At 35.2% G+C, this 18,208-nt stretch overlaps 1 protein-coding gene across 1 annotated transcript in view; it reads left to right on the top strand.

Annotated features, from left to right (window-relative positions):
- Window positions 1-18,208, top strand: part of LOC145252812 (isocitrate dehydrogenase [NADP] cytoplasmic-like) — a 58,400-nt gene that overhangs the window by 23,874 nt on the left and 16,318 nt on the right. Inside the window, exons 3-6 of the mRNA XM_080112778.1 lie at window positions 10,073-10,179; window positions 12,965-13,051; window positions 15,219-15,379; window positions 17,890-18,033. Of these exons, the coding sequence (XP_079968904.1) occupies window positions 10,073-10,179; window positions 12,965-13,051; window positions 15,219-15,379; window positions 17,890-18,033 (499 nt within the window). The remainder of the gene's footprint in view (window positions 1-10,072; window positions 10,180-12,964; window positions 13,052-15,218; window positions 15,380-17,889; window positions 18,034-18,208) is intronic.

Raw genomic sequence — 18,208 nt, 5'->3', positions numbered from 1 at the left:
GGTTGGAATGTGCTTTGAGAGTTTGTGTGTTATTTTGACAGTTGATGAAGTAAAAGTTGATTTAAAGCATAACCACTTGGCAGTTGTTGATTGGAACATGGAATGCGTGAAAACATAAACAATATACGGTCGACAACAGTAAAGATCGTCATCAGCTCCCTGGCAGAATTTAAAGAATTTTTCTCACATGTCCACTCCCACCAAGAATTAAGAGGCCAATATGTTGCACATATAGCAGAGGACAGAACAAGTAATCATTTTCTGGGTGCATGTCCAGAGTTCAGTCTAATTATAAAAACAAAAACACAGAAAAATCTTTCTGATAAACATACTTGGCATAGAACAAAAATGTCATATTCCAAAAATCACATAAATCGATCAAGCCGTTTTTTTGTTTGTTTTATTAATATATATAGAAAATCATTGTTTTTGACAAGTTTTAGTGATTCATAGCATACTGTAGACATCACAAGGCTGATTTAAAAATCTTGGTAGTTTGAATTGAGTTGTCTCCCTTGATTAAACGTGGCAGATCAAAACACAATGTCTTGCTTTTTTTTTTTTTTTTTTATTCAATTTTCACCCCAAACAAGGACCAGTGCCACTTTGAAGCAGGGGGCTACTATCAGGGACTTAATTAGTGGGGTCATTATGAAGGGAGATGAGTAGAAAGATGTTTGTTCACATTACACTTGAACTTCTGCATATCATTGCAGTTGGGAAAGCAGAATCCCGGAAGGGAGTTCCAAAGACCCGCAGTTCTGGGGAAGAAACTATTGGAGTAAAAGGCTTTATTGCACCTAGGGATCTCCACTGTAAAGGGATGAGACTTAGTAGCTTGTCGGGTTTGTCGGGGGTAGTTACGTCGGGGAGGTACAAGTGTTTGCAGTTCGTCAGAGCATTCACCATTGAAGTATTTGTAGAACAGGCAGAGGGATGCAACATCTCGTCGATGGGACAGAGGCTGAAGCCTAGATGACAGTTCAGGACCTATCAGGTTGGCGACTCTCTTTTGAACCCTGTCCAGGAGCGAGAGACAAGAAGCAGATGCACCAGCCCAGATGTGACAACAGTACTCCATACATGGGCGAATGGTTGCCTTATAGAGGTATAGGATACTGTCAGGCGTAAGTAGTTTTCTAGCACGGTAGAGGGAGCCAACCTTCCTTGCAGCAGCCTTGGCAATGCTCTCAATGTATCTATTCCAGTTCATATTCCCTGTAAACGTTAGGCCGAGGAGTTTAAAAGAAGTACTTTCAGGTAATGTGTTCTTGGCCATTGCTATTGGTGGTAGAGAAGGTTTCTTGTAGTTATTGAAGGAAACAAGCTTAGTCTTAGCAGCATTAAATGTGACCAACCATTTTTGTCCCCATTCCACTACGGATTGGAGGTCATCCTCTAGTGTTTCTGCCATTTCCTTGGATATGTGTTCATTTGTTTTCCCCTCATATCTGTTATAGAGAGTGGTGTCATCGGCAAATATACCCATCTCCGAAACAATTTTATCAGGGACGTCGTTTATGAATATCAGGAATAATAGAGGTCCAAGGATAGACCCCTGAGGTACTCCCGCATTTATGTCATATTGTTTAGATGTACGACCGTCGAGGACAACTTTGATTTTTCTATTACTTAAGAAGGATTTAATTACATTATGAATTCTTCCAGTGATTCCATATGATCTAATTTTCCTTAGAAGACCATCGTGCCATACTCTGTCAAAATAGATATATCGAGGGCCACCGCTCTACCCTCCTGTTTTATCCAATGAACGGTATATACGTTCAGAAACTACAGTTAAGATATCTGCTGTTGAACGGGCTTGCCTGAATCCATATTGTTTGTCAGTCAGGAGTTTAGCAACTGTTAGGTGCTGGACTAGGGCTTGATTAACTAAGGACTCAAATATTTTGGCGAAAAGCGGGAGGAGGCTAATGGGGCGATAATTTAGTGGGTCAGTTCTTTCACCAGAATTCTTGAAGACTGGTACCACAGAGGCGGTTTTCCAGCAGTCGAGAAAACAAGATTCGTTAAGGCATTTATTGTAAAGTTTGGACAGAACTGGAGCAACCTCGGCAGAGCATTTTTTTAATAGCACAGCCGGGATGAGATCTGGTCCACACGCTTTTGAGGTGTCTAGGGTTTTTATAATAGCATGTACCTGAGAAGGGGTGATTTTCAAATCGTCTAGTGAGGCGTCTGTTCACAGAGGAAAATCAGGGAATGAGTGGTGTACTGAGTTCAGTGTGGAGTTTGAGGCAAACCGACTGGCAAGCAGATTAGCCTTGTCAGTTGCCGTGCAAGCAACCTCATGATCGTTTGATAGTGGGGGAATAGTTGGCTGTCCATTATTTACTACGCTGTTGTAGATTTTCCAAAAATCCCGGGTTCCTAATTTCTGTGCTTCGATGCGTTTTCTGGTGGTTTCAGAGTAATCTGTCTTAGCTGTCTCTATCACTCTCTTACAATTATTTCTAGCTTCTATAAACTTCTGTTTATTTGAGCTGGACTTATGTCGGTTGAATCTGCGGAATGCATGCTGCCTTTGACAAATGGCAGCTGCACAAGCAGAAGTAAACCATTGGGGGGAGTGGGGCTTGCTATAGAATTTCCGTGCGGGAACATGTGCTTCAATAGCAGTTTTGAACCATTCAATGGTCTCATTTGCACACTGTTCTGCTGGAAGAGTAAAGATATTTTGGGGCATCTCTGATGAGCTCCCTGATGGCTTCCCAATCAGCCTTTTTCTTCTCATAAAATTTGATTTTCTTAGTTAAAAAAAATAACTAATTGATCAATTTATGTGATTTTTAGAATATGCCATTTTCGTGACATGATAGGTACGTACATCAAAAAGATTTTTCTGCATTTTTGTGTGTTTTTTTTAATTAGGTTGAATTCTGGAAAAGAACCATTTTTGTATTTTGAAAAAACAAAGAAAAATGGTTGAACTATTATTATAGTTTAAATGTTTTCCTTTCTGAATTGCCAATTTAGATTTAGGGTAGCCCTGTTGAGGGAGGGGTATGAAAACATGTTTTTGTTGAAAGGTGGAGCGTAAAATTTTTTTGTTTGTTTAAAATGGTGACCATTTTGGAAATACAACTCCTCATTTAAATTAATTTGTCTTATTTTCTCATTTTTCCAGATATTTTCAGAGCATTAATGTATAATTGCATGAAGAAAAAAAGAATAGAATCTTTTTTTCTGTTAAAAGTAGGTGGGGGTATACATTTTACCCATTATTTTTACTTGTGTTGAGAAATTTTAGGAGAAAAAAAAATTGAACCATAATACTTAACATTTCTGAATTTTTGAGATAAGGATTGGTTGTTCGTATTCATCGGACTACTGTTCTCATCTTGAGTGTGATTTTCACAACGTTTCGGTCGATGTAACCTCCGACCTTCTTCGGGTGTATCTTGTCCTGTCTGAAGATTTCTGAGCTCGACAGAAACATTCCTGAGTTTAACAAGATACACCTGAAGAAGGTCGGAGGTTATATCGACCGAAACGTTGTGAAAATCACACTCAAGATGAGAACAGTAGTTCGATGAATATGAATAATACACATGATACTTAACTTTTGCATTTTAAACTTTAATTCAAGTTATTATATAAAAATTATTTTTTTAAAATGAACTGTAGGTTCTCTACAGTACAATGTAGACTACAATTTATTGTGGACAAAAACATTGTAGAATGGCATGTGAAGCTTCCTTCCAATGCACTGCAGTGGGTTCCCGACTAAAACAGGCAATCAATCGATTTGATTCCACCGATTTCAATGACAATAAAAGTATTGGAAGTGTACAACGTTTCTTGATCCTCATTTAATCCCGGGCAACGTCGGGTCTCCCTGAGTATGTATATATATATATATACAGGGTGGGCCAAAATAAGGTTCCTATCTTTAAATTTGAATAACTTCCACAAAATAAAAGTTAAACTCACCAAACTTTATGTGTGTGTAGACTGACCCTTCCGAGATTTTTTTGAAATAAACAAAACAAATTTTGGCCGAAAAACACTTCTTAAAACTTACATGAATTTATGAATTTTTAACAATAGGACCCCTGTTTTGGCCCACCCTGTATATATATATATATATATATATATATATATATATATATATATATATATATATATATATTTTTTTCTTATTTCTTATTTCATATTCCTGCTCCAAACTGGGGCGAACGCACACGTCAAAAATGTACAGCTCGTACTTTTAAATTTCTTCTCCAGGACTTACCTCCTCTATAACAACAAAATGAAGAAGAAAAAAATACTACGCACTGACTAACTAAAAGGACATAAAAATGATTTTATCATTTTCCTGACACTTAAAGTTTTTCAAAATTTTAAAATATATATATATATATATATATATATATATATATATATATATATATATATATATATATATATATGTATATTGTAAAGATTATTTGCCATTTTCTTTTTATATTTTTTTTATTTTAATTAATATCTTAATTAGTGAATGCAATGCAACATATAAGTATGATCATTTAATGAAAGCCTAATTTTTTTAAAAATGTTGAGAGAATTTGAAACATTAACACAATTATCAATGACTTCCTGCTTTTATATAGTTGTTAAAAAAGTGCTGGCCTATATTTTGACTCGATCTAAAAAGTTGATTCACATTGCTCTTTTTATAATGCTTTATGCAAAATGTTATGAGGGTCATTCCAAAAGTAAAGCCTCCTATTTTTTTTTTAACTCAAATAGTTGAAGAGCTATGAAGACAGGAGTGGTACCATTTAAAATTTAGCTTTTGTGCTCTAGAATTTATTTTTCTACATAATGATTACTGTACATGGGCATCTGGAATGCGCTTTATCATTCAAGGGTCATTCCAAAAGTAAAGCCTCCTATTTTTTAACTCAAAAAGTTGAAGAGCTATGAATACGAGAACTGTAGCATTAAAAGAAACAACATTTTGCGTTCCACAATTTATTTTTCTACATAGTCATCACCATTCACGATGCACTTTTGCCAGGAATTCAATCACACATCTGCATCTGACTCACATCCATGATAAAGGTTGCTTCCGTAAAGTCTGATACCGTCAATATCTGCAACAGGGAGATGAAACTTTCAGGTCATGAATGGATAGGTTCAGTCATCATAACAATGCAATTTGCAATCTCCATTTGGGCGGAATAAAAAATTGGAGTCATAACTTGGATATGATTAGATGGTTATCATTTTATTTGTTGTTTTGTGGTACTTTTTACTCAAATAGTTGAAGAGCTATGAAGACGGGAGTGGAATGCATTACCTTAATGCTAGTTGGGAATAACTTTCCCTCACCCATGTGATACATGTATTAGATAGTGGGGTTCTGTATATGTAGGGAGGGGTGTGTCATGAGTGTATATAAAATAAGGATGTATAAATGAGGGGAGCAAACGGTGTATATGTTACATAGTTGTCTATGTAATGTTTCTTAACACATATAATAACCAGATATATATATATACATTCAACAATATTTGAACAAACACGTACATACAGTGATTTACAAACAGTCCTTATGAGGTAAATAAACATCTTTCTGGGAAATTACTCAAGCCAAAAGAAGAAGAACATATCTAGTCCATTGATTTATCTTAATTGACAAGATTAACAAAAATTGCAAGGAAGATTCTTCCTAAGGAGCGACAATTTACAGTCTGGTTATGTTTTCATGCAACTTTTATTTCCTGGTGTTCCCCATCAATTGAGTTGCACACAGATCCTTTATTTTACATTTTTGCTATTTCCCTGCACCCAATAGCTTCCACGGCTGAATGATTCCTAAACAACTGAGAACTCTTGTCTTGTCTCGTCTCCCTGTAGCTCTTGTCTTCGTTTGTATATATACAAACTAATATTTGCTATGATGTAACTCAACTCACATCTTTTAACACATGACATGTTGAATCATGTTTTTCCATGTTAGAAACCATTTTGTTTATCTACCGCATTCTTTCCTTAATTGTTCTAAGTTAACTTAAATATTTTACTAAACATTCTTTCTTTCAAAACATTCTCTCTGCATACCTTTTTCTACATAACAATGAACAAAACAATAATAATCTTCATTATCTAACATTTTACTTTTTAGGCTATCAGTGAGTCCATCAGATGTTGCCCTGGCATAATCTAACACATGTATATATTTTTAAAAATATATTAGCCATGGACACATGCTTTGTCATTATACGATCCATCAGTGCAGCTGAACCTGCTGCAATCAAGTATTCTGTGCTTAATCTCTAATAATTTTGGTAATAACAAAGATGAAAGAAGTAGAACGAGATATGATTTATAATAATGTTGTTACTAATCTAAATATCAATGGAAAGAAGAATCAAACAAGCTAGCCTGTGGAACACAATTCCGCTGGCTTACTTCCCAGTTGAATACAACATGGTAGCCTTCAAATCTAAAGTAAACAAGTTCTTGTTGAGCTGTTTCCATAAATAATCAAATTCTACCTAATTCACATCATTTAGCGATTACTACACTACTATCTTACATTCATTAACCCTTATCCTCAAGTGGCTTTCAGGCTTTGGAAAGTGGTGACTCCTAAGTAAAAAAAGATAATTTTAAATGAATCTAATGATTATTATTGACATTTGTTTATCTGGTATGTTAGAATTCCCTTTAGAAAGATACCAGGTACTTACGAGAGAGACCACATATAATAATAATTGTAAGAGAGTGATAGACACAGCTAAGACAGATTACTAAGCTAGAAATAATTGTAAGAGAGTGATAGACACAGCTAAGACAGATTACTCTGAAACCACCAGAAAGCGCATCGAAGCACAGAAATTAGGAACCCGGGATTTTTGGAAAATCTACAACAGCGTAGTAAATAATGGACAGCCAACTATTCCCCCACTATCAAACGATCATGAGGTTGCTTGCACGGCAACTGACAAGGCTAATCTGCTTGCCAGTCGGTTTGCCTCAAACTCCACACTGAACTCGGTACACCACTCACTCCCTGATTTTCCTCTGCGAACAGACGCCTCACTAGACAATTTGAAAATCACCCCTTCTCAGGTACATGCTATTATAAAAACCCTAGACACCTCAAAAGCGTGTGGACCAGATCTCATCCCGGCTGTGCTATTAAAAAAATGCTCTGCCGAGGTTGCTCCAGTTCTGTCCAAACTTTACAATAAATGCCTTAATGAATCTTGTTTTCCCGACTGCTGGAAAACCGCCTCTGTGGTACCAGTCTTCAAGAATTCTGGTGAAAGAACTGACCCACTAAATTATCGCCCCATTAGCCTCCTCCCGCTTTTCGCCAAAATATTTGAGTCCTTAGTTAATCAAGCCCTAGTCCAGCACCTAACAGCTGCTAAACTCCTGACTGACAAACAATATGGATTCAGGCAAGCCTGTTCAACAGCAGATATCTTAACTGTAGTTTCTGAATGTATATACCGTTCATTGGATAAAACAGGGGAGGGTAGAGCGGTGGCCCTTGATATATCTAAGGCTTTTGACAGAGTATGGCACGATGGTCTTCTAAGGAAAATTAGATCATATGGAATCACTGGAAGAATTCATAATGTAATTAAATCCTTCTTAAGTAATAGAAAAATCAAAGTTGTCTTCGACGGACATACATCCAAACAATATGACATAAATGCGGGAGTACCTCAGGGATCTATCCTTGGACCTCTATTATTCCTGATATTCATAAACGACGTCCCTGATAATATTGTTTCGGAGATGGGTATATTTGCCGATGACACCACTCTCTATAACAGATATGAGGGGAAAACAAATGAACACATATCCAAGGAAATGGCAGAAACACTAGAGGACGACCTCCAATCCGTAGTGAAATGGAGACAAAAATGGTTGGTCACATTCAATGCTGCTAAAACTAAGCTTGTTTCCTTCAATAACTACAAGAAACCTTCTCTACCACCAATAGCAATGGCCAAGAACACATTGCCTGAAAGTACTTCTTTTAAACTCCTCGGCCTAACGTTTACAGGGAATATGAACTGGAATAGATACATTGAGAGCATTGCCAAGGCTGCTGCAAGGAAGGTTGGCTCCCTCTACCGTGCTAGAAAACTACTTACGCCTGCCAGTATCCTATACTTCTATAAGGCAACCATTCGCCCATGTATGGAGTACTGTTGTCACATCTGGGCTGGTGCATCTGCTGCTTGTCTCTCGCTCCTGGACAGGGTTAAAAAAAAAGTCGCCAACCTGATAGGTCCTGAACTGTCATCTAGGCTTCAACCTCTGTCCCACTGACGAGATGTTGCATCCCTCTGCCTGTTCTACAAATACTTTAATGGTGAATGCTCTGACGAACTGCAAACACTTGTACCTCCCCGACGTAACTACCCCCGACAAACCAGACAAGCTACTAAGTCTCATCCCTTTACAGTAGAGATCCCTAGGTGCAAGAAAGCCTTTTACTCCAATAGTTTCTTCCCCAGAACTGCGGGTCTTTGGAACTCCCTTCCAGGATTCTGCTTTCCCAACTGCAATGATATGCAGAAGTTCAAGTGTAATGTTAACAAACATCCTTCTACTCTTCTCCCTTCATAATGACCCCGCTAATTAATTCCCTAATAGTAGCCCCCTGCTTCAAAGTGGCACTGTGCCTTGTTTGGGGTGAAAATTGAATAAAAAAATAAAAAAAAACATAATGTTTCCATCTAATCTATAGTCCCTGCCTTACCAAACTTTCACAAAAAAAACACTCGACTAGCTATAACCAGTATATACGATTTCCCCCACTCTCTAACTGTGCCTAAATCTAAATGCTGATTCCATGAATAAAGCTTCTTTTTTTTCCAGAACTGCCTGCCTGTGGAACACTGTTCTGCTGGCCTGCTTCCCAATTGATTACAACATGGTCACCTTCAAATCCAATGTAATCAAGTTCTTGTTGAGCCATCCCCATAAATAATCAAATTCTACCCAATTTACACCATTAACAATTACTACACTACCAGTTTACATTCATTAACCTCGAGTGGCCTTCGAGCCTTGATAAGTGGTGATTTCCAAGTAAAAAAAAAACAGTGTGGAAGTGTAGAACCGACCCTTCACTTTTGACAATGAACGTTTGGAAGAATTGGAGAAATCTGCGATGTCAGTGTTTCAATCCCACATCGCTCAATGAACAAATATTTGTTTCTGAAATCAATCATCATTTTTCAAGCGACCTTTTTTTTTTCTTTACTTCAGTCTGGACAGTGAAGCAATCAATAACAATATTGTCACATCAGTAATCAGGCTGAAACGGATGAAATGAGAGGAAGTGATCAAGCATGTCTTGGCTTGTATATTGGTGACCATGTGTTAAAATCAATTGATGGTTGAATCAACCAATGGGAATCCACCTTGTTGTCATGTGATTAATGGTTATTTAGACAAATCATGTACTAGTCAGGAAAATTCTGGTTTACCGAGGAGGAGGGGAGGGGATCCCCCGCCTCACTACAATCATGCCACCTGCATGGAGACTAGCTTAAGCTTCAAAGTTTTTATTTAGAGAAAGAGAGAATTCATGTGTGGGAGGTGAGACCACTATCTCATTAATTAATTAATTCTTAACTTGTTTTTCTAACTTAATCTTAAATGATGACAACACACAGGCAAAATCTTGAGGCAACATTCACTTAGATGTCTACATTATCAAGCGCATCTTGCCTGTACCATTCCCAATGATGGATTGACTAGAAACTCACTGTTTTTCCTCAAATGAGTAACAATCCTTCTATTGTCATCTCATTCTTCTGCGTTTCTCGTGGGTTTTGTCTAGGGAGCTAACCTTTGAACCCCACTTCAATCATGCCATCTGCAATTAATCTGGTCTATTTCTGTTTGCCACTAGTTTATCCTGACATGCACTAATGTGACCCTCGCCAAAATTCATACTAGTTAACATAATCACTACCTACTGATGTCGGTTTCCAATATATGTCAGGTGTGATTATGAAAAAGCCCCATCATATTATTTATGTGATGAATTTTTATTTTTCTAATTTTAACTTTTTTTGTTTTTTAGAATCATTTGGGATTTAATCAAGAACAAACTTATAAAACCATTTGTTGATCTTGAGTATCATTTTTATGATCTGTCAATACAAAGCAGGGATCAAACTGACGATCAAGGTGAGTCTACTTTTACATTCTTGGCTCATTCAAAAATCTTTGGGGTTTTTTTTTTTTGTGGAACTCACAAAAATCCTTGGCACATAAAATGTATAATCAAAGCTGTGAATTTGGTACTCCAAGAAATTGACTGAAATATCTGAAAGGCTAAAAGCCACTTGAGGATAAGAGTTATTAATTCTCAGTTGGATGATGAAGAATATTATGAGAGAATTGAAAACGATGAAAGTTGCATCTGCACTACATATTTTTATAAAGTTTTCATTTTAAAAATGATGGCTATATTTTTCAAGGATATTTTAAATTTTTAATGAATAAAATCGAATGAATTTAATCTTTTCAAAAAGTAATACATGATGAAAAAAATGTTTTAAAAAAATTTTTTTTTTTTTTACTTGAGAGTCACCACTTATGAAGAGCCGAGGACCACTCAAGGATACGGGTTAATGAATGTAAGGTGATAGTATAGTAATCGTTAATGGTGTAAATTGGGTAGAATTTGATTATTTATGGGGACGGCTGAACAAAAACTTGTTTACATTGGATTTAATGGCTACTATGTTGTATTCAATTGGGAAGCAGGCCAGCAGAACAGTGTTCCACAGGCAGTCAGTTCTTGGAAAGAAGCTTTGTTCATAGAATCTGCATTTAGATTTAGGCACAGTTAGAGAGTGGGAGAATCATATATAATGGTTGTAGCTAGTCGAGTGTTTTTTTTGTGAAAGTTTGGCTGGGGGGGGCATAGATTGGAGTTCAGTTGAGCACTTGCCATGAAAATCTAAAAAGTTGTGTGTGGGGGGGTATTTTACCAACTGCAACTGTGATAGCAATAAATTTGGTAAGACCACTCCCCGACACTACAGCTTTGTTTGTAAAATTAAATATCTACAAAAATCTTATCTTCCCTCATATTGTTTTCTCATGGATTGTTGTGCTTTCATAAAAATGGTAGACTCCACCTATTTGAAAATAAAGGGAGCAAACTGTAGCAGAGCAAATAATGATATAAAAAAAAAGAATGTTAAAATAGTGAATCAGTTATAGCAATTGGCAAGACACATTTTCACATAAAATACCCTTCATGACAGCCTAGTCTTGGGCTATATAGGAAGTTAAGCAGTGAGATGCCTGCTCACATTATATTTAAATTTCTGACGCTTCTACACTATCAGAACTAAATTTCGGAAATCGTAAAACTGAATTTCACATGAAAACAATGGTATCTACGTATTCCTCATATTTTTAACATGATTATATCCAAAAATCACGAAAATTGATAAGGTAGAAAATTTTTTATTAAAGAAAACAGAAAATAATATTTGAAGAAAACAATCGTATTTGCTTATGTAAGACACAGGAGAGTTCAAAATGGAGGTTATTTTCCGTTTTGATTTAAACAAGATGGCTGCAATTTTTCACCTGCTAACACAATTAAAGTTGTTTTTTTTTTAATAATTCAGTAATATTCAGGTAATTTGACTGTCTTATTCGGAAGCTAGCATTGTACTTTATTAGAATTGACAAAAAAAATCAGTAGAAACCATTTTATCTGAAAACTCCATTTATTGGCTACAAAATTTCGTTCTGATCGTGTAGAAGTGCCAATTTCTCCATGACAGTACAGTCAGGGAAGCAGGAAACCAAGTGAGAATTCCAAAGTTTATCAGTTTGAGGGATGAAACTATTAGAGTAGAAGGCTTTCTGGCATCTAGGGATGACAATGATTAAGGGGTGGGATTTTGCTGCTTGTATGGCTAGTTGGGGTATTTACGTCGTTATATTAAAACATGTGCAATAAAGAGTTTCATTACTGCAGCAGGGTACCCTGATGCAAGTACTGTGTTTTCTGTGTTGGGAAGAATTGATTGTGTGCATTACTGTTGGCAAATTAGAGGTCTATTAACTTTTGAATTAGTTGTATCTCTCGTTTCTTTTTTCTTAATTGATCATGACATTTTGAGCAGTTGAAATCTGTTTTTTTTTTTTTTTTTACTTTCCTAGCCCAGCAATCTTTTGTGTACAGAGACACTTTAAATATCACTATTGCCTGACTAGAAAAGTTACAAAAAAAAAAAAAAAATAGTGATATTTAAATTTTTTCACTACATTTTTTTTTTTTTAACTTTTCTAGCCAGGCAAGCTTTTATGTACAGAGATACTTTAAAATATCACTATTTTTTCACTACTAGCGAGGGGAGAGGACTTTGCTTGGTCATAAAATACGTTTAAATATGATATTTTAATTTTTCCAGATTTTGTATATATTATTATAAAGTTGTGATTTCAAAAGTAAAAAAGAAAAAAGTATTTGGATGCCATCAACTAGAATCGAAACCGAAATCAAAACTGTAGTATTCAAAGCTGGTGATGTTACCACTGTACCACCATGACACACATATGAACCGATTAAAAATAAACTAAAATGAATGTACAAAATGTATAACAATTTTTTCAATTTTGACCCCTTAAAAACTCTTTAAACTACTAAACTAAATTTAACGACTAAAAACCCATAAAAGAATGGTCCATAAAAAATCCAATCATTTGAGGCCTGTAGCTCTGCTCTGTGACTTTTAGTTTTGAAAGAGATAGAGTTTGAAAATATGGAGACAGACAGATAGACATAGTGAGTTTTATAAATTAAATTTCTTTTTTTTTTTAAACTTTCTCATTTTGTTTTTACTGAAGATGGGGCATCTTACAAGATGCCAGACATTCATTTGTTTTTTGTTTTATTTTTTGGTAACAAATTTGTAATAATTTTAATCATTTTTTTTTCTTTCAGTCACGATTGATGCTGCAAATGCGATAAAAAAATACAATGTTGGCATCAAATGTGCCACAATTACACCCGACGAGAAGAGAGTTGAAGGTATATAAATTAATTTTTTATATCAATTTAATTTAATTTTAAGTAGTTTTTTTTTTATAAAGAAAATAATTTTTAACAATCTTAAGCGATTAATGGGAAATCAGTAGCATTACAAAACTGATTTAACAAGTTTAAATTATTGTGGAGTTATCTGCCCTTGCTTTTTCTTTTTCAAGATGGCGGCGCAAGACAGTCCTTTTTTGCTTCATCATAAAATGTTATTTTCTTAGTCTCTATATATCTATATATCTATAAAAATGAGAATGTGTGTATGTGTGAGGACAACTCTCAACCTATATACTAAACGAATCTTTGATCTACAGACCTGAAATTTGGTATATAGGGTATTCAGACATGTGGAAATTTTTTTATCTGGAATGAAAGGATTGCTAAGAGGTCAAAATTGAAAAATTGGTGGGGGGGGGGCATCAGAATTATATCTGTTTGTCAACTTTTTCATAAATACGCATGCCTGAAGTGTTCACATGACAGATTTCTTATGTTAAGAATAAGTAGGTTTGAAAACACTTTTTAAAGATCGTATCAAGCAGGCCTAATGGTTATTGTACTTGACTCACTGTCTTTAGGTTTTGATTTCTATCTCAGCTCAAGTATTTCGTATTTTGTTTTACTCACAAGAAGTGAACTGTTTAGAAAAAAACAATACTCACATGCACATGTCTGAGTTTTTTTCCATTTTTTTTATTTCATTTTTTTTAAAGGAATTTAACATTACATTTAATACTGGGAAATGTCAGGTACATCTGCTAGTTAAAAATAAAACTACTTAATCAGTTCATGTGATTTTTGGAATATGACATCTTTGTTATATAACGCGTAGGTACATCATAAATATTTTTATGTATTTTTTTTTTTTTTAATTAGGTTGCATTCTGACTAAGAATCCATTTTTTATATCAGTTTAATTTCTCTCCTTTCACCACTAATGCTCGGATCCTTGTCTTCCTCTGATTGAAAACAATAGCTCTCTCCTTGAGAAATCCCCCTGTTTGGTTATCTCTTTTTTTCTTTTCTTTCTTTTTTTTAACTCACATTCACCCCTAACAAGCCATATTGCCACTTAAACATTAATGGGTTACTATTTTTGGGATCATGGCTAGGAAAGATTAACAAGATATTGGTTTACATTACATTTAAACCCCTGCATATCAGTACAAACAGGGAAGCAGGTAGCAAGAAGGGAATTCCAAAGTCTAGTTGTTCGAAGGAAGAAACTAAGAAACTATTAGAATAGAAAGGTTTCTGGCATTTAACAATGAAGGGGTGAGATTTTATCGCAAATGGGTTTGTCTGGGATATGTATGCCGAGGAGGCACAAGTGCAACGAGTTCATCAGAGCACATTCCATTAAAATATTTTGTAAAAAGCTCTTACAACTGTAACATAGTCATTACGTTTTCATACAAACCTACAGATTGCATGCAGAGAGTCATAAAGAAAAGAAAGGAAAGGAGAGAAAGAAAAAAATTTGACTTGCTTTTTTTGTTGGTTGAAATAAAAGGCATTTATTCATGGCACTTTCCAACAACGTGTTGCATCTTGTTTAAAAAATCTGTCAGTTTGCCATGTAATTAACAAAACTCTGTCATCTCGACATGTGCTTAAAAGTCTCTTATGCCACCATGGGCCACACGTCCATCTTACGCCGACACACGCTTTTTCAGTCTTTGCCATGTGGTGCCTCTTTTCTCTTCACTTTTCTTTCCTTTCTTTTCCTCTGCTGTGACGTCACCTCGTGCACCGGCTTGGTCATTTGCATACATGTCATCCTGCTGCTGCTGCTAAATATGTGTCAGCAACTTTGTTACCCTTGGATCACTGTTTAATCATATATTGTCAGTAAATTTCTATCTTAACATCTTCACACTTGTAGTACTTCCAAGGAACTGAAGATTTCTCTCCCTCACTCTCTCTTTGGGTCATGTGATGTCACATCAGTTTCTATCAGTCCCTGCAATCTAGTAATTTTAACCCTATGTTTAGCAACTTGATTCCAACTAAACTTTTATTTCCTGTTCTTATCAACTTACCATTTTATATGCTAGTAGATTTACTTGCACAATATTTAACACCTACACCAAAAAATTGGAATATTCAAAAATGCATTGTTAGGTACTTTTCTTATGATAGCATTTTTTTTTTTTAGAATTTGGTTTGAAGAAAATGTGGAAATCTCCAAATGGAACTATTCGAAACATATTAGGAGGAACAGTATTTCGGGAAGCCATTATTTGTAAGAATATTCCTCGCCTGGTTCCAGGTTGGAAGAAAAGTATAGTAATTGGTCGTCATGCGTACGGAGATCAGGTATGTTTCAAATACTCATTATGACCGTAGTTACATGAACAGAAATACAAAAGCATGCTGAGTCAGCGGTAATACATACTGCCGTAACATTGGTTGCATCTTGTCTCACGCACGTAAAGCCTTTGTTTGTTTCCAAAATTAATGTAGACATTTCAAATTACAATATATTATACAGATTGTTTATTTATATTTTGACTCTTTCTGTATTCTACGTAATTTATGGAAATTAAGGCCGTGTGTGACACCTGATAGTCCTGCCAGTAAAATATATAATTATATAGGTATAAGAATTTTCTGTTTCTCACAACAGGAAATAACCAGGGATGATCTCCTCTGAATAGGCAGTAACCAAGGACAATCTCCCCTGAACAGGAAGTAACCTATGGTGATCTCCCCTGATGGCTATATATAGCAGAGACATGGGAATAGCTTATTGTGTTGAACTCAGTAACAAGCTGGAAGGACATATTTTCCCACTTTACACCGCCATTGTAAGAATTTATTAAATGAATGCTGAAAATTTAATTAAAATTGAACAATCTATAGGTAGTTTTATGCGTGAGTGCATTAAACCCCCTAATAAAAGATTAATAAACACAAAGGCACTGAATAATTAGACAACACTTTTTTATAACAAAACAACGAAAAGGTTTATTTCGCAATAAGAAGGACTGTGTCCAAGACGAAAGAAAAGAAAAAGGAACAGAAAGTTCTTGGGTGTTCTACTGTCGGTAAGCAGAAAACTTGAAGTGTCCCCAGGTTGTCCAGTGGAAGTTTTCAGTGGAATAGTTACCACCTGAGAGGATTCAATGGACAGAATAAGAGGAGAGAGGTCTGTGTTCTTTGGTGGTCTGGGCTCCTCTGCTAGCTGCTGGATTGTTCCTGACAGGAGTAAATAGTCCCTTAAGGTACACATAGGATTAATGTATTCTGGTAGCTGACTGATCAGTGCATGGTCGCATCAATCAGCAAGGGGGCATTAATCCACAAGAAAATAGTTTGTTATGGTGACTGCTACAAATCTTCTGATTTTTGGATGATTAAAAACTAACATTGATTTGTTTACAAAGACTTGTTGGTATTTATGCAATTTATGTGTAAAAATATAAAAGCATGCGGAGTTGGTTGGGTCTTGTGCACATGAACTTTTTGTTTTGGGACAAGATAGCCATTTTTCAACTTGACATTGAAACATACAACTGGAGAAAAAATAGGAAAACAATATACAATAGTTCAGCAGATGTGCCTCCCGTGCAAAGTGTTCTGATTGGGTAATGTATGACTAACTTTGCTCAAAAGAAAATAGTTTGTAATCAAAAAAAGCAAGTCAAATTTTTTTAAATAATAATAAAACTGCTACATTATCCCCTACTTAGGCTTATAGCTGATGAAAAAAAAAAAGCAGGATATGCTTTATTGATGAAAATTGAAAGAATCAATGTAAATAAGCTGCAGAAGATGAAATTGCAACGAACACAAGCAGGAGTGAATTCTCACAGCTGTAGATTTCGAATACACTTCCTTCTTGGCTTGTCCAATCAGAAGCCAACTCTCAGTCATGTGACTGAATTTATAAAAAGTTAAAACAGCAACACACTTTCTTTCTAGACCTTGGACGGATAACAATTCCACATAGAACAGACTTATTCGCCCCCAACTTCTTTCTTAGGACTCAAAAAACTCACCTGGCCATCAGGCTCGTGGTTCTACTAAAGCATGAATACAAACAAGCCGACATGACTATCTTCACATTTGGACACATGTGAAAATAGGAACCACTTGTGAATTTGATATTGTCATGAAATTTCTTCCTCTATAGAAAGTTCATTCAACTCATCTAGGATAAATACTACTTTTTTTCTTTCTCTTTTTCATCTCACATTTATTATTGGCTGGTTTTTGACCTTATGGAAGTTTTAAAAAAATTTTTTTTGGTTTTTACATCAAATGTCTTCATGCTTTGTCTGGAGCGATTTCCATAAAAAAATCTGATATTTGATGATTAAAAAACTAACATCAAGCTGTTTACAATTCATTGAGTAGAACAACTACTGTTGTGTTTTTATTAAAAAAAAATGGTCTATCACTATAGACAACAAATATTACACATCATGAACAAGTAGTCTAAAATATTCGTTCCGAGTTATGTCCCCTGCGTGTGAACTCTTATTGTCTATTTTACAATGTCTAAGAAAAATGCAATTTTACTCAATTTTCCGTAAAAAATACTTTTAACCATAAATAACTTTCTACTCTGCATTTTTCATAATTTTTGGATATATTACTATTTTCGACATGACAATTAAGTACGTGATATTGGTTTTGCTTAAAACAACATATTTTAAAAAAATCAATTCGTCAACTCTATCTTAACAAATACCAAATATTTTTTTATTGACAAACAACAGATGTATCCTGGGTGCGTGCTTCCGCCCCCCCCCCAAAAAAAAGACACCTGTAAAACCAATCTTCCTCTATTTTTGTTTATTTTTTTATTTTTTGTTTTACAGTATAAAGCTACAGACTTTGTTGTTCCTGGACCTGGAAAACTTGAAATCAAATTCACTCCTGAAAATGGTGAAACAATGCAATACACAGTGTTTGATTTTAAAGATGGCGGTGGTGTTGCTATGGGAATGTATAACACAGACCAGGTAATTGCTGTTAATTGGTCATCAACTCTTTTTCTGTTTTATTCTCATACAACTATATTTATGCATATTAATAGCTTAGAAGGTATCCTGTTATAAGACGCAGCCATTAACTGGTAAAATGGCATGCATATGTAAATAGGAAAAAATGGGGCATGAAAAAAATATAGATAAAAAT

The sequence above is a fragment of the Euprymna scolopes genome, chromosome 29 (genome assembly GCF_053919585.1).
Source record: "Euprymna scolopes isolate OS-2025 chromosome 29, ASM5391958v1, whole genome shotgun sequence".
Classification (NCBI taxonomy): domain Eukaryota; kingdom Metazoa; phylum Mollusca; class Cephalopoda; order Sepiida; family Sepiolidae; genus Euprymna; species Euprymna scolopes.
The sequence above is the reverse complement of the archived record's forward strand: the minus strand, read 5'-3'. Positions and strand labels throughout refer to the sequence as shown.